General features: G+C 37.3%; 1 protein-coding gene across 4 annotated transcripts in view; it reads left to right on the plus strand.

Annotated features, from left to right (window-relative positions):
• The window catches only part of ADAMTS20 (ADAM metallopeptidase with thrombospondin type 1 motif 20), a 218,532-nt gene that overhangs the window by 103,395 nt on the left and 94,778 nt on the right, over positions 1-20,359 (plus strand). For 3 of the 4 annotated variants that reach the window (XM_019960760.2, XM_070789242.1, XM_019960762.2), the window contains 12 exons: positions 1,204-1,370; positions 1,529-1,658; positions 6,466-6,592; positions 8,152-8,362; positions 8,501-8,665; positions 9,391-9,555; positions 12,122-12,241; positions 12,841-12,948; positions 14,325-14,489; positions 14,585-14,875; positions 15,657-15,818; positions 17,626-17,802. In XM_019960760.2, coding sequence (XP_019816319.2) covers positions 1,204-1,370; positions 1,529-1,658; positions 6,466-6,592; positions 8,152-8,362; positions 8,501-8,665; positions 9,391-9,555; positions 12,122-12,241; positions 12,841-12,948; positions 14,325-14,489; positions 14,585-14,875; positions 15,657-15,818; positions 17,626-17,802 — 1,988 coding nt within the window. The remainder of the gene's footprint in view (positions 1-1,203; positions 1,371-1,528; positions 1,659-6,465; positions 6,593-8,151; positions 8,363-8,500; positions 8,666-9,390; positions 9,556-12,121; positions 12,242-12,840; positions 12,949-14,324; positions 14,490-14,584; positions 14,876-15,656; positions 15,819-17,625; positions 17,803-20,359) is intronic. The other variant, XM_019960761.2, reaches the window with a different exon arrangement.

A 20,359-nucleotide genomic window follows, 5' to 3' on the forward strand; every position in this document is an offset into this window, starting at 1 on the left:
GCCCACACAGACACAGAATCACCAAACATATTTGGTAGTATTCCCTTCAGCATTGGTTTAAGGCGTGTAGTATTTGTTAAGTTTAGTCATGGTAACTTGTGTGCTTTGGGTAGGGTTTCCTGGAAGACCAAATAAGTGTTTTCCAAAAAGATTATTCCACTGAGAAGTATAGTAAATCAGCAAAGATGTATTTAATTAACATGGGGGTTTTATTAGTGTAAAATTTAAAATATTAGACACCCTCTCGAAAATTTAAACTAACAGCACAGTGCTTTACAATTTATACATTAAAAAAAAAAAAGTTTCCAAATTTTATTCTAATTAAAAGCCTGTGAGTTGGGAATTTTTATTATTCCTATTATGCAATTAAAAAGCAAGTAGTTTATCCAAGATCACATAGTAATTAATTGGAACAATTTGAATTTAAATCAGCCGTACCAAGTCCTGTGGTCTTTTTACGACCACAACACAGTGGACACCATGCATTTTTGTATTTACAAAAGTAACAAATTATGAATACATACTCTGTTCCATACTCATATACACATGTAAATATTAGTGTATAGATAGGCACACATATACTTATTTGATATGCTGATGTTAATACCTGTCCATGGGAAAGTGCAAGAATCACCAGGGGCAAGAACAGAGGGGGCAGTGGGAGGGTTCTGAAAAAGTAGCCACTCACACAGGCGTGACCAATGATGAACGCCTCCCATGAAAAAGATCCAGATGTTTACAGAGGGAGGAGTAGACAGGCATGGGCTTTTAAAATATTGACCCTAGGATGTTGAAGCTTTATACATGTTTTCCAAGGTAAACAGAACACTACAGCAGCCTGGCTGCCCTTTCTTTCCTCCCCGTGGATGACCAGGATTGATTTAGCTGATCTGTCTGCATGACTTCTCTCTGTTTTTCCACTTCCTGTATGTCTCTCCTGGTGCTGCATGCTTTGTGGAAGATGACCTTCTCAGAAAGAAAAATTATAGAGTGAATGTATTTTCATGGGTTTGGCTGATACGCTGAAGTTTCGCTGCTTATGGGTTAGATACCACTTTATAGTAAAATAAAGTTTATTTCCTCTGTATTAATTTGTATTTATATTCTCTAACTGCAGAAGAAAAGAATGTGAATTGTAAATGTTAAAACTGTTTCTGGACCGTTGACTGGTTTTGCTGTTTCATGAGCACTATCCTTTTACAGCATTATCGGACACTCAAGGGAATTTTCTTTTGAATGGGAATTTTGTTGTAAGTATGTCCAAAAGGGAAATCAACGTACAAGGAGCTATTTTTGAATACAGTGGTTCAAACAACTCAATTGAAAGGATTAATAGTACTGATCGACTGGAAGAAGAACTTGTTTTGCAGGTAAATTCTTAGTAGTTGTTACTAAGACAATTTTAATCATATTAGTAAAATATGATGCTTAAGTAAATGATTTGTATTTATTATTAAACATAAAGTGATATCTTTTAAGAATATATCTTTTATGAATTGATTGTGTGCCCCTTTGTATTTTTATTGAGGTTTTGTGTGTGGGTAATCTATACAACCCTGATGTACGTTATTCCTTCAATATCCCCGTGGAAGAGAAGAGTGATCTATTCACATGGGACCCATATGGACCGTGGCAAGACTGTACAAAAATGTGTCAAGGTACACTAGAATTAAATAAAAGGGACATAAGTTCAGCTGTGGCATGCTGGTATAATTTGGGGTGCTCTTGAGTCTGGCTGCCTGTGGAACCCACATACTTATACCACATAGACTTACAAAGGTTTCCCGTCTTTGTTCTCTGTCTGCTTTTCTCCGCACTCATTCTGGGCTTCTTAAGCTTAACAGCCTCCCTTATCTCAGCCCTTTTCAACGTTTTGCATCACAGCTCCTTTCCTACCATGTCCTTAATCTCTTTCTCGCAGTTACAGAAAGGTTCACTTACCGTGACACTGTTTTCTAGTGAAATGCTCACCTTCTTGTCCTTTTTCTTCCATCCACTTTCCCAGACACCCATCTTCTTTTAGTGTTGTGGGGTCAACATTCTCCCATCCTCTTATTTCCCTTCTCTGACCACAGGGAAATGTGTTTGTACTGATGGATGAATAACTGAAAGGAGCGCAGGGGGAGATGAAAAAGCCGTGACGTTATAGTAGAAAAGCAAGTGAAGAGACTGGTATCTTTGGGCAGTCTATAATTATGAATACCTGGTTGTGTGATGCTACCTTTATTTGAATCAGTAAATGTTTATTGACAGACTATTGTTTTGGATTATTAGGACCCTGATTTTGCATTCAAGTTTTAAAGTCTAGTGGATGAAACACAAGAATGAGTAAATTTTCTTAATTTTAAATGGTAAAAGCCATGCCACAAGTATGCATCGAGAAGACCCCAGGAGAGATGGAATGAGCAGTTTGAGGTGAAATGGGAAGATAGAAATAGGTGTAGAGTGGAAAAGTAGTTCCCAGGGGCACTAGAGACAAGGTCTGGAAATTAGGAGAGCAGTGAGTCAGAGGAGAAGCAGCTCCGAACAGTACAGAAATGAGCTGAAGAAGGTAGGTGGCCAGAGGCAGTAATCACAGAAGATGGGAACTTGAAGGGCATGTTAACAAACTGACCTCAAGGTACCAAAGGAATGGTGGTATCCCATCCCAGAAAAAGGCACAGACTTGGTCCTGTGGTACTAGAACAGCAGTGCCCGGATGCTGGTGTGGAAACAGGCATTCCTGTTTGAACATTGTCTCCGGGGAGGGAGACTGAAGCAGATGATGCCAGGCTGACTGGTACAAACACTGCAAGTAGGAATAAAGCTTTGGTAACACACAAGACAGAGGAATTCATGTCGACAAAAAGAACCTGGTTGTGCTTATAGAAGAGCATAGAGAAGTGGTTTGGGCATCTGGGACCAGTATTCCAACATAACTGGGTAAAACTGGTCTGTGGCAGTAGATATGGGGAGCTAGAAGAAATCTAAATAAATAGTTGAATGAAGGAACATTCTAAAATATGGGGGACACACCAAATAAACACATAGCAAGATGCAAAATGAAAGGCTGCAGAAGGCATCTTGAGATAGTTTGAGAGTCTGAACCAGGAAAGATCTCTTTCCTACAGAAGGAAAGGAGCCATTAATTCAATTGCCACAAAGTATATACTATGATTATAGTTCCTTTTGTATGTGTGTAACTTTTGGGTTTCTCTAAAGTGAAGTTTCTTTAGTTTTGTTTACTTGTTTCCCTGTGCACTGAAAATGATCAGGCTCCAAACATTTTGTGAATGCTATAAATTTTGTGTTAATATTTTGGAGCTCTATATTCAGTGTATTGGTTTCAGCTTTCCTTTCCTTTTTCTTATATGTTGCTCCTTTGGCCCTCTCCTCTCTTGCTCTCACTTGGCCATGTTGCTTTTCAGGCCTGTTACCTGGCTGTCATCGTGTGCTTTCCCTTCTTTATCATCCTGTGAGGTCTCTTTAACTTTCTTCTGTGTTTGGATTCCCTGTGTCCCAAATTCTGTGAATTCCTCTTTTTATTTCCTCCACTGAGGATAACATAGCTGTCGGACATTTCCTGAGAAAGCAAGGCAGTTTTTAGAGACCTTTCCTGTCTGAAAATGGCATTATTTTGTTCTCACCCTTGATTGATAGCTTGGCTCATATAAAATTCTGAGATAGATTATTTTCCTTTAGAATGCTGAAAATCTTGTTTTCCAATTTCCAGTGCTTGGATATGATACTTCCTGGTATAGAAATTTTGTGTCTCCCCTCCTAAATTCCGGGAGTGAGAAATGTCAGGACACTGTGTGTTGGGTTGGCTTTTCCTTTCATCTATTTCCCTGGTAATTAGGATGCCTTCCAAACTGGAAACACAGATTCTTTGATCTGAGAAGTTTTATGTATGATATCTTTGATAATTTCTCCACATTAAATTTTCTCTTCTATCTTTGTAAAATTTATATTGTCTGGATATACAGCCTCCTGGTCTGATCTCTTATCTCGTAATTTCCTCTCCAAATGTATATTTTTTCCTTAGTGTTTCTTATCAACAGCTTGCTTTTGTTTCATGGATGAATACCTGTGTCAGTGAGAGTATTAATTATAGTCTTGGAACTTTCTTCTTCTCCCTGACATATTTATTTCCTTTTAATTCTGTTTCTGTTTATTTAGGTCTCTTTTGTGTGAGTTGTCTTTCCTATATTGCCTACTGATCCTTTGATGTTTATTCATATTTAAGACTAAAATGCTAATTGAAAGTCCTGTGTGGATTAAATAAGTCTTCTTATGGTTCTTTACTGTGTCTTTGGGGGAAAGGCTCAAATGTTGCTGTCACTTAATCTTTCTTCTTGAGCTAAAGAGTTTTCCAAGAAAGGAATTCTCCCATCTTCTGATGGCCAGTGAGGGGACTGGAGAAACTGTAAAAATTGGCTTGGAGCCAGAGGGAAATGGAGGGTGAGCCCAGTGGGCCTGAATCTCATCATATCAGTATGGAGACTTTTACTGAGTCCCTCTCTTTTCAGTACAGCGCTTCCCCAGCTTCCCTCAGCTGCTGTGTCTGTGCCCGCAAGTTCGTGTGCTCTGGAGCTATGCTATCCAGTATCCGGTATGGTAGTTACTAGCCACATGTGCCTAGCCCATTGAAATATGGTACGTGTGAAATGCACAATGAATTCTGAAGGCTTAGGATGAAAAAAGAATGTGAAATATATCATCAATAGTGTTTCTGTTGACCTCATGTGGAAATGATCCTATTTGGGTATTTGTATCTTTTTACTTTTTCATGTCACTACAAGACCATGTGAAATCACATGTGTTTCACATTGTTTTTATTAGATAGTGCTACTGTTGACTCTTAGGTGGAAGTCTGACTGTTCTTCATGAATACTTTTCAATCACATCTCCATTTTTTCAGGCCTATGCCTCACACATTCACCTCTTCAGGGGAACCTGGTGTTTTTGATTCCTGGGCTTTGCTTGGATTCTGTGGCATGAATGGTTTGTTTCTTACTTTCTTCCTCCACAGGCTCAGGTTTCAGCTTCCTTGGCTCTGTTAAAATAGTAATTTCCATCTTCTTTTCATATTTAAAATTTCCTTTTCCTGCCTACTGTTCCCTCTTTTATTCTTTTTGTTCTTTCAGGTTTTTGCCTTTTCAAAATTCTTTATAGTTATTTCAGATGGTATGCATGCAGAGATAAACATGCATGTTCATGTTTCGCCAACTGGAAGATTACAGTTGAACTTGGAGAAAACAGAAATTTGATCATGCCACTGACAGCTTGAGCTTTTTCCTATCTCTTCATTGTGGAAAGTGCAAAGTTCAGTCTACTCTGGCCTCTCTGACTTCTCTAAGTTTCCTTCATTGTGGTTATGCACCATATAAACAACTGCTAAATCTCAATGACTTAGAACAACAAACATTTATTTCTCGCTCATACTGTGTGGTAGCTGCTAATTGGTTCTGACTCTTCTTCAGCTTGTTATTTGCATCCATGTCATTCTCAAACAAATTAATAGACTTTATTTTTTTAGAGGGGTTTTAGGCTTGGGTTCAATCCCTGGGTTGGGAAAGTCCCCTAGAGAAGGGAACAGCTACCCACTCCAGTATTCTTGCCTGGAGAATTCCATGGACAGAGGAGCCTGGCAGGCTGTGGTCCATGGGGTCACAAATAGTCAGACACCACTAAGCGACTTTCACTTTCACACTAGGTGTATAGAAAGTTGAGCAAAAACTACAAGAAAGTCTTATATTCTCTTTTCTTCTACAACCCCTCCCCAGTTCCCCTATTATTACCATCCTGCATTCATGTGGCATGTTTATTCCAGTTGGTCCATTACTATCAACTGAAGTCTGACCATGCTGCCTTTTCATTCAGGATTCCAGGCTTGAATGATCAGCCCCATCTGGAGAAGGCTGTTTTAGAAACAGAGAGATAAGAGTTGGCAGAAGCAGGAAAAGACTTTGAGAGCTTCTGCTTGGAACTGGAATAGTCATATTCCCTTTCAGGTGGTTGGCACAAACCTGCTGTCAATGGGCAGGGAGGTCTGCTCCTCCTCCGGGAAGTTATAGAAATGTTGTAGCAAGTAGAGATGTATAATTTTGTTGCAGTGAAAAGGCAAGCAAATAATGGGGAGCAGTAGTATACTATATCATATCAGCATGGACCCTGCCCACTCAGTTCTCCACTAGCAACCCTTCCATCCAGCTGTAATAAATTTCTTCTTATTTCACACACTTGCCCCACCTTCCTTACGTCTCCTTACTCAGCAAACTCCTCAGTGTTTCAGGATTCAGCTCGCTTATTGTAGAAAGTGATTCCTGACTAGTTTAATATGCTAGCCTATTTGTATGCTATGTTGGAATTGTTTTTGCTTTCTTAGCTGCATCCTTCAAGCTTTTAGCAGAAGTAAATTATTATGGAACATCTCCTTATGTGAGTTTTCCTTTAATTTTTATTTTTCATTTGATTTTGGCCAAGGTCTTCATAGAAGAAAAATTACTTGTGTACGTAAGAGTGATCATATGGTCGTGTCTGATCAAAGCTGTGACCACATACCACTTCCATTGCTGGTGACTGAAAGGTGCAATACAGACTGTGAACTAAGGTAAGAAAAAAAGAAATAACATATAATGTAACCAGATAAAAATCAATAAGTGAGATAAGATGTAAAGAATCTACTGCACTGCCTGGTATAAGGTGGACATGTAATTAATGTCTGTCCTTTCCCATTCCCTTAAAAAAACTTTAGACCCACTAATTTATTGTGAAACTCAGCAATTGGTTTGAGTTTTTTATTCATAGTATTTGCTGAATTTCAGTATAGAGACCTCAATATTTTGTGTAAGAAATGGAAACAAATTTGTCTGTAAAGTAAATACAGGAAAACTCTTAATCTGAAAACCTATGGTTTAAAGCTCTGAAACAATATATTTAAGCATGATCCTCTAATTCCCACTGAACTCATGTACCAATAAACTTTTAAAGTTTGAGGATTAGAGAATCAATAGATTGATTTGTCTATCTTATCAGCATTGTGTCCACTGTTAAGTAATAAGATCCTAGATCATGGTAGGCAAGTTTTTTCTTCTAAAATTCTTGTCATTTGTTTTCTTGTGGTGGGTCTTACAGTGATGCTAAGAGCAATAACCCCATCTAGCAGGCGACAGTCAACATTCAGAGATGGCCAGAATCTCCGTTACTCAGCAAGGATGAGAATTTTTATGTACTTGTGGTGGTGTTTGGAGACATATGGTGCAAGGCTCGTGGTAGAATGGCATGTACAAGTTGCATCCGCTGCCTTGCAGTAGAGTGAAGTGCAACGAAATCCTTGAGCTGCTGTTCAGATGGAAAGAAGCTCCATGAATTCTCTTCTTTGCTGTACTGCTGCGCTCATACTGTCTGAGAGATTGCTTGAGTGTAATTGGGATAATTTGGCTAACGCTGGCAGATTTTACTTGTGGAAAAAAAATGTTCTCTCTGAAAGCATGTCTAAAAGTAGATTATATGAGTTAATGAGAAAATGTGATATGCTTTATAAAGACGAGTTTACCAACTTTTAAAGGCTTTTGATGTAGTCATGTTCCCAGATGTTCTCTGATCCTCAAATAAAGATGTTGCATAGGGAGACACCACCTGATTATAGGTCAGATATATTTGGTTATAGTTTCAAATCTGCTACTTAGTAACCTTAATCTCAATCTTAATCTCAACCAGTTGTTTTCAAAAGTCTAGGGAGAGGCTTGGGATTCCTAGGAAGAGAACCCAGATGTCCCTGGGGTTCCTCTAGGGTGAGGCTTGTGGTTCCTCCAAATGCCTGGGTGTAGTGCTGGTTCCTTACCTCCAGCTTTTATGGATTTGGAGTAAATATTAAATTTTATTTAGAGTAAAGTAAAATTTCTGACAGAAGCCAAGCATATATACCATTTGAATGCACGGCACCACTGAGCTTCATTTTCTCATCTATATGATGAAAGTTTGGACTCTATGATCTCTAAGAAGTTTTCATCACTAAATCCATGATATATCAAATATTTTTATTGTGGCTTGTCCATAAATTCTAACATAATTTTTAAAATTGAATAATATGTGTGAATTTTTCTGAATCCATGTTTTAAATTGTGTTCATCAGCATACCTTCTAAGCATAATAACATCATTTTTATAGGTGGCACATCATTGGCAAAAGTGAATGTTCAGCCCTTTGCGGTCAAGGATACAAGTCACTGGACGTCCATTGTATGAAGTATTCCATTCATAACGGACAGACTGTTCCAGTAGTTGACCACTACTGCAGTGACCAACTTAAGCCTCCAACCCGAGAACCCTGCCATGGTGATTGTGTCTTAACAAGGTGGCATTATTTAGAATGGTCTCAGGTACAAAGAAAAAAGTATAGCTTAAGAAAAGTTGCTCTTTTATTTTACCTCTAATTAAATATTTGTCACTTCAGAGAAGCGTTTTGTTAAACTTTTTATTTTGTGTCCATTTTTCACCACTTTTCTTTTTTTAATCAGTGCTCCAGAAGTTGTGGAGGAGGGGAGAGGTCTCGAGACTCTTACTGTATAAATAACTTTGGCCACCGTCTTGCTGACAGAGAATGCCAGGAACTTCCCCGAGTGACAGTAGAGAATTGCAATGAATTTTCCTGTCCCAGTTGGGCCACTAGTGAGTGGAGTGAGGTAACATTAAACACTTGAGGCTTAGAATTATTATAACATTGTAGAGGAGATCTTTGTAATGGAAGGCTATGTAATCCAAAAAAATATTTCAATTTGCTTTATCATTTGGTAAATAACTGTATTATCAAGGTAGTAAAGTTTAAAAATGGCTGGTCCTTAAGCTATTTACAGTATCTGGCCCCAAATGACATAATTGGTGTTTAATCTATAACCATTTTCATAGTGGGCTTTTCTGGGGGCTTCCCTGGTGGCTCAGATGGTAAAGAATCCTCCTGCAATGTGGGAGACCTGGGTTCAATCCCTGGGTTGGGAAGATCCCCTGGAGAAGGGCATGGTAACCCACTCCATTATGCTTGCCTAGAGAATCCCTATGGACAGAGAAACCTGGCAGGCTACAGTCCATGGGGTCACAAAGAGTCAGACACGACTGAGTGACTAAGTACATTTTCATGGTGTGCACAGTAGGCTGAGATACATACTTGTTCTCAGGTCAGTTTTGTACCTTTATTTCTGGAACAAATAGATGTTGTGCTGGGATTTGGGCAGCAGAAATTTGGGGTGGCTGATTTTACCCCATGAAGATCTCTGGTTTTTCTGAGGCGTGGAGGGAAAATGTCCTTAAGGATGGTCTTTAACTGTATTTGAATATACAAATTGATCATTGCATTTTTGGGGGTATTTGTGTTGATTAATACTGAAAGTAATGGTCAGTTGGATTTTTCCAGTGTCTGGTTACCTGTGGAAAAGGAACAAACCAGCGGCAGGTGTGGTGTCAACTGAATGAAGATCACTTGAGTGACGGCTTCTGTGACCCAAGCACCAAGCCTGAGTCTCAGAGACCCTGTGAGCTTCATGCGTGTACTTCCTGGCAAGTAGGACCTTGGGGTTCTGTGAGTATATGACAGTATATGGATTTCTGCTCCAATCCATCATTACAGAATAGCACAGAATTATAGTATATTCAGTCTTTTAGTGGCTGCATCTAATTTTGGGTTGGCTCTTGGAGAAAGATTTCTGAAATGTAAACTGTACCTGTATAGTTTTTTTAGTACTGCTAATTTTTCTGTGGAAAATATTCTAGCTTTGACTTTTAACTCACTTTTGTTAGCTACAATACTACAAATTTCTGTATTCAGTATCCTGCCATAAACCATAATAGAAAAGAATATGAAAAAGAATATATATATGAATAACTGATTCACTTTGCTATGCGCCAGAAATTAACATAGCATTGTTAATCAACTGTACCAAAGTAAACAATTTATGCTTTCATCCGGAGAAGGCAATGGCACCCCACTCCAGTACTCTTGCCTGGAAAATCCCGTGGACGGAGGAGCCCAGTAGGCTGCTGTCCATGGGGTCGCTCAGAGTCGGACAGGACTGAGCTACTTCACTTTCACTTTTCACCTTCATGCATTGGAGAAGGAAATGGCAACCCACTCCAGTATTCTTGCCTGGAGAATCCCAGGGACAGGGGAGCTTAGTGGGCTGCCGTATATGGGGTCGCGCATAGTTGGACACAACTGAAGCAACTTAGCAGTAGCAGCAGTATGCTTTCATCAACTTTATGTAAACTATTCATTTTCATGATTGGTGCCTAAATTATTCTTTCTCCTGTATTTAGAGTAGGCCTTGTTGGGAAGTTTTGCCAAACAGGTGGCTAGGAGGTAATCTGATGGATGAGTTGTGGGCAGCTTAGTATTCTGTGCAGATTGCCACACTTGCCAGGAAAACTGCTCTCATCTGCCCTTTAACTCTTTCCTGTTCTTTTCTTTCTTTATCTCTTCAAAATTTACTTAGTATATTGTGACATGCATACACCAGGTCAATTTTGAAAAGTATTTAGTTTGCCTAAACTGTATTGACTCTGCCACCAAAATATGAAGCTTCTATTGGTAGTTTTACATGACAACTTTTTAAAGATACAATAATAATTGCCATTTCAATTTCACTATTTTCAGTTCAGTTCAGTTCAGTTGCTCAGTCGTATCCAACACTTTGCAACCCCATGGACCACAGCACACCAGGCCTCCCTGTCCATCACCAACTCCTGGAGTTTATCCAAGCTCGTGTCCATTGAGTTGGTGATGCCATCCAACCATCTCATCCTCTGTCGTTCCCTTTTCCTCCTGCCCTCAATCTTTCTCAGCATCAGGGTCTTTTCAGATGAGTCAGCTCTTCGCATCAGGTGGCTGAAGTATTAGAGTTTCAGCTTCAGCATCAGTCCTTCCAATGAACACTGATTTCCTTTAGGATGGACTGGTTGGATCTCCTTGCAGTCCAAGGGACTCTCAAGAGTCTTCTCCAACACCACAGTTCAAAAGCATCAATTCTGTGCTCAGCTTTCTTTATAGTCCAACTCTCACATCCATACATGACTATTGGAAAAGCCATAGCTTTGACTAGACTGACCTTTGTTGGCAAAACAATGTCTCTGCTTTTTAATATGCTGTCTAGGTTGGTCATAACATTCCTTCTAAGGAGTAAGCATCTTTTAATTTCATGGCTGCAGTCACCATCTACAGTGATTTTGGAGCCCCCCAAAATAAAGTCTGTCATTATTTCCACTGTTTCCGCATCTATTTGCCATGAAGTGATGGGACCAGATGCCATGATCTTAGTTTTCTGAATGCTGAATTTTAAGCCAACTTTTTCACTCTCCTCTTTCACTTTCATCAAGAGGCTTTTTAGTTCCTCTTCACTTTCTGCCATAAGGGTGGTGTCGTCTGCATATCTGAGGTTATTGATATTTCTCCCAGCAATCTTGATTCCAGCTTGTGTTTCTTCCAGTCCAGCTTTTCTCATGATGTACTCTGCATAGAAGTTAAATAAGCAGGGTGACAATATACAGCCTTGATGTACTCCTTTTCCTATTCGAAACCAGTTTGTTGTCCAGTTCTAACTGTTACTACTTCCTGACCTGCATACAGATTTCTCAAGAAGCAGGTCAGGTGGTCTGGTATTCCTGTCTCTTTCAGAATTTCCCATAGTTTATTGTGATCCACACAGTCAAAGGCTTTGGCATAGTTAATAAAGCAGAAATAGATGTTTTTCTGGAACTCTCTTGCTTTTTCGATGATCCAGCAGATGTTGGCAATTTGATCTCTGGTTCCTCTGCCTTTTCTAAAACCAGCTTGAACATCTGGAAGTTCACGGTTCATGTATTGCTGAAGCCTGGCTTGGAGAATTTTGAGCATTACTTTACTAGCATGTGAGATGAGTGCAATTGTGTGGTAGTTTGAGCATTCTTTGGCATTGCCTATTTTATTAGTATCTATATAAATTTGAATAAAGATGTATGTTGATTAAATTTCCTCATTTTAAGTCTAGAATCTGGAATAAAGGACTAATAAAAATATCTACTGAAAATAGATTCTTAACTGTGTACATGTTAAGAAAATTAAGTTTATGTAATGTCTGAGCAATGGTGTTTCGTATCTGCTTATATTCTTCCAGTGCACAGCCACGTGTGGACAGGGGTACCAGATGCGTGCTGTGAAATGTGTCAACGAGCTATTTAGTGCAGTGCTAGATGACAGACTGTGCCATGGAGCTAGTCGCCCAAGTGAAAGGCAGGTAAACGACACCTCTCCATGGATTATAAACCAAAATGTTTGATACAGGAAGATTATTGATGTGTTAAAATTATTTCCATATGTATTTTTCCACTTAAACGTATATGCCTTAAAAATGTATGTGGGCATCAGAGAGTTTATTGTTCTTGGTTTTGCCAGCTTTATTGATGGATTTATTTTTACTCTTTATCTTATATTGGATCATTCATTTAACTTATGTTTCCATCCTTTGAACAACAGAAGGATGATGCATTATTATGAGTATAATGAACTTCTCAAGTGTGGCTTAAGGTAGTGATCTGTGTTCATTCAGAAGGTTTCAGCTTAGTGATATTTTTCAAAGACTATTACTCTTTTCTTTTTAAATCACTGGGCAGAATGATCCAAACTTTAACCTTCAGAGTCATACTATCCACTTCTAGCCCTTGATAGTACTTTGTACTTTTGGAAAATAAAAACCTTTACATCGCTTATTTGTAGTTTACTATGCAGCTGTTCTTGACTTACATATTTGAAAGAAGAAATGAAGTATAGGATTTAGTATCAATCATAGTGTTTAATTCATTAATGTTTCATGAGGTCCATTTTTCTTTCAAACAGGATTGTATTGTTATACCTTGTCCAGTTATCCCTAAAATTGGGGCCACTTCCTTGCCAGCTGTTCCCATGAGAAAGATAACACAATGGCGATATGGTTCTTGGACCCCAGTAAGTGAATTTCTTTAAGAGAGACAGTATTTCTACTATGGAGGCTTTCAGTTGCTCCAGATTTGCCAAATTAATATATACATTCATTCTCAGGTATTTTGATGGAGATGATGTTAGAAGAGCATAGGGTTTCAGATCAGATCAGATCAGTTGCTCAGTTGTGTCCGACTCTTTGCAACCCCATGAATCGCAGCACGCCAGGCCTCCCTGTCCATCACCAACTCCCGGAGTTCACTCAGACTCATGTCCATCGAGTCGGTGATGCCATCCAGCCATCTCATCCTCTGTGGTCCCCTTCTCCTCCTGCCCCCAATCCCTCCCAGCATCAGAGTCTTTTCCAATGAGTCAACTCATCGCTTGAGGTGGCCAAAGTGCTGGAGTTTCAGCTTTAGCATCATTCCTTCCAAAGAAATCCCAGGGCTGATCTCCTTCAGAATGGACTGGTTGCATCTCCTTGCAGTCCAAGGGACTCTCAAGAGTCTTCTCCAACACTTCAGTTCAAAAGCATCAATTCTTTGGCGCTCAGCCTTCTTCACAGTCCCACTCTCACATCCATACATGACCACAGGAAAAACCATAGCCTTGACTAGACGAACCTTTGTTGGCAAAGTAATGTCTCTGCTTTTGAATATGCTATCTAGGTTGGTCATAACTTTCCTTCCAAGGAGTAAGCGTCTTTTAATTTCATGGCTGCAGTCACCATCTGTAGTGATTTTGGAGCCCAAAAAAATAAAGTCTGACACTGTTTCCACTGTTTCCCCATCTATTTCCCATGAAGTGATGGGAATTAGGTAATTTAATGACTAAATCCTGTTCTGTCTTTCAAGAGCTCTGTTTCTGTGGGCAAGAATTTAAGTTTTCTAGATCTGTTTTTTAATCCTACCAAATAAGGATAATATTTATGTCATAGGTTGTTATGAGAAGCAGATGTGATATTAGACTTTTATTAGATTTGGAATATATACTTGCTTTAGTCTTATATGAAAGATATATTTTTAAGTTTCATATATTCTCTGAATATTTTAATTATGAGATCCTATCTTCTCTATTACCTAGGTCTTTCAGAGTTGTCTTAAATGTTATCTTAAGATTCTCTTATCTATAATCTTTTCTTTAATTTTGACAAATAGCTAATCACTATTCTGAAAAGTTGAGTGTTTTGTTTTATTATCACAAGCATCTGATTTGTGAAGTTTATTTTTTAAACTCATTGAAATATTCACTGCCCTGTCTTTGACTCAGAAATGATTCCAGGTGATAATATTTATAAATTCAGTTTTTTCAAAAATCTTGAGGTTTAGAAATTTGAACAACAGCCAAGTGTAAGGGATGTAGGAGTGTCCTGTATAATGCTTTGGTATTATTCAATTTTTCAGTGCTCTGTGTCTTGTGGAAGAGGAAATCAAGCCCGCTATGTAAGTTGTCGTGATGCTCACGATGGAATAGCAGATGAATCATTTTGTGCCCACTTACCCCGACCAGCTGAAATAGCTGTCTGTTTTAGCCCTTGTGGAGAGTGGCAAACAGGGAATTGGTCACCTGTAAGTACTTTTTTGCAAAAAAAGTGAAATGAGAAATTTAAATATAATATTTGAACTTTGAGGTAATGCAGTGTATTGGCTAAATTTGTGATCAGTGTTCAGCTTCCTGTGGCCGTGGAAAAATGACTCGCCAAGTTTTATGCATCAACTATCATCAGCCAGTTAATGAGAATTACTGTGACCCCGAAGTCCGCCCTGTGATAGAACAAGAATGTAATCTGGCAGCCTGCCCTCCCACGTACAGCCACTTTCCGAGTTCCTCTGAGCAGCCAAGCCATTTTCCAGGCAGGAATTTTCCATTAACTCACAAACCAGAAGATAATCAAAATCAGGGGATCCATCCATCAATCAGAGAAAACCAGTGGAGAACAGGACCATGGGGATCAGTAAGCCCTCTTTATTAGTTATACTAATTCTGTAATTTTGTTATGTTATATGGCCTTTTAACAGAAATGTACATAATGACATCAGATGCTTTTACTGCTAATTATTTCTGAAGATCAGTAGTTTAAATCTTAAAAAGATTAAGCAATTTTTGATGCAGATTGCAAATCTCTTGAGTTCTAATTGAATTATACCCTAATGTGGTATTATGATTATAGAGGAATCCATTTGAAGAAAATCTTAAGAGTCCATTATAGTAAAAATGAAATCTTTTAAGTGTTAAGATTACCAATGTCTATGAAGAAAAAAATCAAACCCAGAAACTACTATGATAACAGTGCAGTAAGCTGGTATAAAACCATGATTACTTTTACAAAAGGTACAATTGTGGTTTGTATTTTGTATGAGATTAACGATAGCAAGTAAAGAAAAACACTGTGAAAGCTGAGAAACTTAACATCATCTTTTTTTTTTTTTTTTTTCCTTCTTAGTGAGACCTGAAAACTTGAATTCCTTTTTACTTAATGCCTAGGACAAGGGTGAATTTTTTATGGCAAACTTTAAAGATTTACCTTCCTATCAATAAATTTTAATGAAACCCCTAGTAATACCCAGGTTTTTTGGACAGATATTCTTTCTTCAAATTATGATTCCAAAGGGAGGGTAATTTGGCGAGCTTGAAGTTGAGTCAAAGAACTGGTTTTCTTTTATTTTGGTGTTTTATAATGTACTTTTGTGACATGGAGTCTCAGTCTGTGTGTTCCTGTGTCCCATCCTTTCCAGTGCTCTAGCAGTTGTGCTGGGGGTGTTCAACGTCGAGTTGTGGTCTGCCAGGATGAAAATGGACAAAGTGCCAGTTACTGTGATTCAGCGTCCAAACCCCCAGAGTCAAAGCATTGTGATTCGGGACCTTGTCCACAGTGGAACTATGGAAGCTGGGGAGAAGTAAGTCCTACTGTCTCCTAAACTTGCGGAAATTATGACAGCCCCTAAGACCGAAAGTTAAGCACTTCATACTCTTCCTGTTGAATAATCTTACTTCACTACACTAGACAGATTTTTTAAAAATTGAGTCACTAAAACTATAATCTTTTAATAGACATTGTATCATGGTATAAATCACTCATTTATGATAGGAAATATATGCTCCAGATTTTTGACAGAATGCTATGTGCTAGCCAGTAGGTGACTTCCTAATACCTCTCTATGGAGAAGACAATGGCAACCCACTCCAGTACTCTTGCCTGGAAAATCCCATGGACGGAGAAGCCTAGTGGGCTGCAGTCCATGGGATCGCTGAGAGTCTGACACGACTGAGCGACTTCACTTTGACTTTTCACTTTTCATGCATTGGAGAAGGAAATGGCAACCCACTCCAGTGTTCCTGCCTGGAGAATCCCAGGGACGGGGTAGCCTGGTGGGCTGCTGTCTATGGGGTCACACAGAGTCAGACACGACTGAAGCGACTTAGCAGCAGCAGCAGCAATACCTCTCTAAAACTAGTACATTATTGTCTTAATTTCTTAGAAAATTAATTGATATAAAGACAGAAAAATAGAGTGATATGTAGGCCATGTTAATATCCTATTATGGAACCATTCATTTGATGAATCTAAAATGAATAGCTATCAATTATTGAGCACTTTCTTCATGTCCTGACCTTCTTTTAGGCACTGGGATATGAGGATAATTTTTAAAATGGTTGTAATGAATACTAATTCCACCTGTATTATGCATGAGAAAGAAGAAAGACTTACATTGGCTTTGGATAAATAAAACAAGCCACCTAATTTAGTCAAATATTTGTGTTTAATGATTTTTTAAAATTAATTTATTTTTGATTGCACTGGGTCTCTGTTGCTGCGCTCAGGCTTTCCTTAGTTGCAGCAAACTGGGATTCCTCTTTATTGCAGTGCTCGGACTTCTCATTGCAGTGGCTTCTCTTGTTGCAGAGCACAGGCTCTAGGCGCATGGGCTTCAGTAGTTGGCAATGCGCGAGCTCAGTAGTTGTGCCGCACAGGCTTAGTTGCTCTGCGGTATGTGGAGTCTTCCCGGACCAGGGATCAAACCCCTGTCCCCTGTATCGGCAGGAGGTTCCTATCCACTGCACCACCAGGGAAGTCCCCTGTTTAATGATTTTCAGTACCTGTTTTCTCTCCATAGGGAATTTGGAAATCGTTGTTTAAAGATACACTTCTGATCAGGTGCTAATAAATATAAAGTATGTCTTTAAAATATACTTTTACAATTTTCCAAAATGAAAGTAACTTTTTCAGTTGTGAGTTAATTCTTGTGAAAATTCAAATAATTTGAAAAATTGTGAAAAGATAGGAACTTTTAATATTTGGTACATTTCCTGCCAGACTTTAGTTCAGTGTGGGTTTCAGAAATAGGTTCATTAATTATACATGTTGCTTTGCCACCTGCTGTTCTCATGTAATAGATATATTCAACATCTTTCTATCTTTATAAATTTAGATTTCCCTTCATGGATACATAGCTATGTATCTTTTGATAGGATACCATATACAGGTAATAGGTAGTTATTACCTATTACAGTACTAATTTTCAAACTTTTGTCTTTTAAAATAAAAGGATGGAACTGAAACTTTGATTTTTGAAGAAATTAAGAGTTATGAAGAAAGGATAAACTTTAAGCTTTAGCAGTTCTGATTATGTACTCATCACTGAATCAACCAACATAATATTCTCTTTGAAGCCACATAGTTTTTCTCTTCCTTCTTATTTTTAGTGTACACAAACATGTGGAGGAGGAATAAAATCGAGATTTGTAATATGTCAGTTTCCCAATGGCCAACTGTCACAAGAGCAAAACTGTGAAATGTTGAACAAGCCACCTAGTGTGGTGCAGTGTCATATACGTGCTTGCCCTGATGATGTATCATGGCATCGGGGACCATGGAAATCGGTACGATAGCACTCTCATTTTTATCCTTCTGTTTTGTTTTATTCTGTCCCTTTTACTTTAATTTTCTCTCTTTATAAATGGTGATGCACACATTTTATCTTCCAATGTTTTTTTAAAGCAGACCATTGGCCATCTTGGCTTGTGTCATTAAATTTGATAGTTTGAAAGAGAATTCATTCAAGTACTGTAATATATACATATATATATATATATAATAGTTTTACATGTATTTATTTTTTATAAGTGAATTTTGAACCATAGCACTAATCTAATGGAAGTGTTTTTCTCCAGTACCGTTTTGGCTTGCCACAAATTAATTGAAAATGTTGTACTATTTACATTTGTATGTAATGTTAACATTGTGCTTGTAACAATGGCAAGTTAAGGCTGTGTCTTGTTTGAGTGTATAACTGTTTGTGGCTTTTGTCTGTCAATGTCCAGTAACTGATCTAAAAGCAAATAACATTTTTATCATTGTTAAACTTTAATATTTTGTTTAGAAATGTGAAAATATTGTATTAAAAAAGAGAAATTTACTTACACAAAGTAAGTTAATTGTTTACAATTTGTTACATACATAATGAAAAAGTATGATTTATATAATAATTTATATGAATGTTCATATCTTCCACTGTGTGGAGTTACTGTATTTTGGGCTGTTTTAATTTTTTATTTTTTGAAGCCATAGATAAAAATTCATAAATAGTCATGAATGATTAATTTCTTCTAGTATTTTTCAACTACCCAGGCTTTGAAGAAAAATTAATATATAGATACATTGAAACTAGCATTTTGGTCAATTTTGATATTTTAAATCACAAACAACCAAGTATACTTCTTTCCAGTGATAAAATGATTGGAGCCTGTAATCTATTTATAATTAAGATTATAAAGTTAAACAGTTCTTTATTTGGAAAATAATTAACTCTGATTTTATACCCAAACCTGATGTATGCACGTGTTTTGCTTCACCCAGGTCAAAGTTTTACAGTGAAATGTAAACCTGTTTCAATTCATACTATTTGAAGAATAGGTCAAGATCTAGTTCACTAAATTCATCTTTTTAGTCACTATGACTGATACAGAACAGCAGAGCATTTTAACTTTAAGGGAAGACCTTAAATTGCTGCATTAGAATTAGAGCCATAACTTTCTGGGAACTAACAAAAGCATTTTGCTATAAAGCATATGTCGGAGAAGGTTCACTGACCATGTGCTATATCCTAGGGACTACACTGTCATGATAATATAAAGACATATTTGTTATCCTGTGGAGTTTACAATCTAATTGGAGAGATTTGAAGTCCTGTAACAAGTCACTATAGATTTTTTTTTGTTAGTCATTTTTGGTTGGAAATTCACTTTCTCTGTACTATATCTGTTACATCTTCTTTTGTTTTATTGGTTTAATTATAAGCCTCGTCATTAATAAGACTTAATCCATAGATTGCCTTCTTGGAATTTGCCTCAATTGGGACAGCAGACATAAAGGTTTTATTTTCTCTATTCATTCATGAATTCATTCATTCACAAAGCATTCAACATTTACTCATGGCTTCTGCTTTGTGCTCTATATTGAAGTTCCTAAAATAAGTGGTTTGAATCAGATCTTCTATATCAGGGATCAGCAAATTATCAAACCTGGCCCATTGTCTATTTTTATAAATAACTTTTATTGGAACACAGGCATGCACATTTTTTATGTATTATCTATGGCTGCTTTTGAGACTTTCTTAGACTCAATAGAGACTTTCTTTTACAATAGAGACTGACCCTCAAAGCCTGAGATATTTACTATTTTGTCTTTCTGGGGAAAGTTTGTTGATACCTGTTCTATTTAATAAACATCATAAAACTTTAAAAATTTGACATACCTAAATTTATAGCATATTGGAATTGCAAATATTCATTTGGAGTAAGTTTTAGATTTTTTGATCCTTTGTTTAATAGTTTCAAATATTTTAAGGTTTATCAATCTTTTCTACATGTTCACTATAGTATTTACATAATTTTGCCCCAGCTTTATTGAGAGATGTAGTCATATTGTGTAAGTTTAAAGTGTACAACCTCACAAAATTTTGATTGTGTTTGATTGCATCAAATGCTGTATTCCAATAATTTGTATCATGATATTTTTTGGTATGTCATAAGTGAAAAACCCAAATGTTCACTAAAGACCCTTTGCAGAGATAACTTTGTCAACCTCACAAAAACAAGTGACCAAGAAAACAATAATTTCAAAGTACAAAATAGTAAAACAGAAGTATATAATTCTTCATTGTTTATTACATGTCTATCCCACAAAGGAGTTCATTGATTAATTCAGGCTTTGCACTAGTAAAGAACTGTAAATTTTTTTATAAATTGAAGATAATTTAAAAATTACAATAATTTTATTTATTAACTTTTAATAAAGTAAATATATATCAGTAAAGTTTCAGGATTTCTTATTATATGAAGAATTTTAATCCTTAAATTAGCCTTTTATATTAAAAGGGTTTAAGGGATCTGAAGTTTTATTGTTAAAACCAGTTATAACCTTTTAATTTACCTCTTT

This window comes from Bos indicus, chromosome 5, assembly GCF_029378745.1.
Source record: "Bos indicus isolate NIAB-ARS_2022 breed Sahiwal x Tharparkar chromosome 5, NIAB-ARS_B.indTharparkar_mat_pri_1.0, whole genome shotgun sequence".
In the NCBI taxonomy this organism is placed as follows: domain Eukaryota; kingdom Metazoa; phylum Chordata; class Mammalia; order Artiodactyla; family Bovidae; genus Bos; species Bos indicus.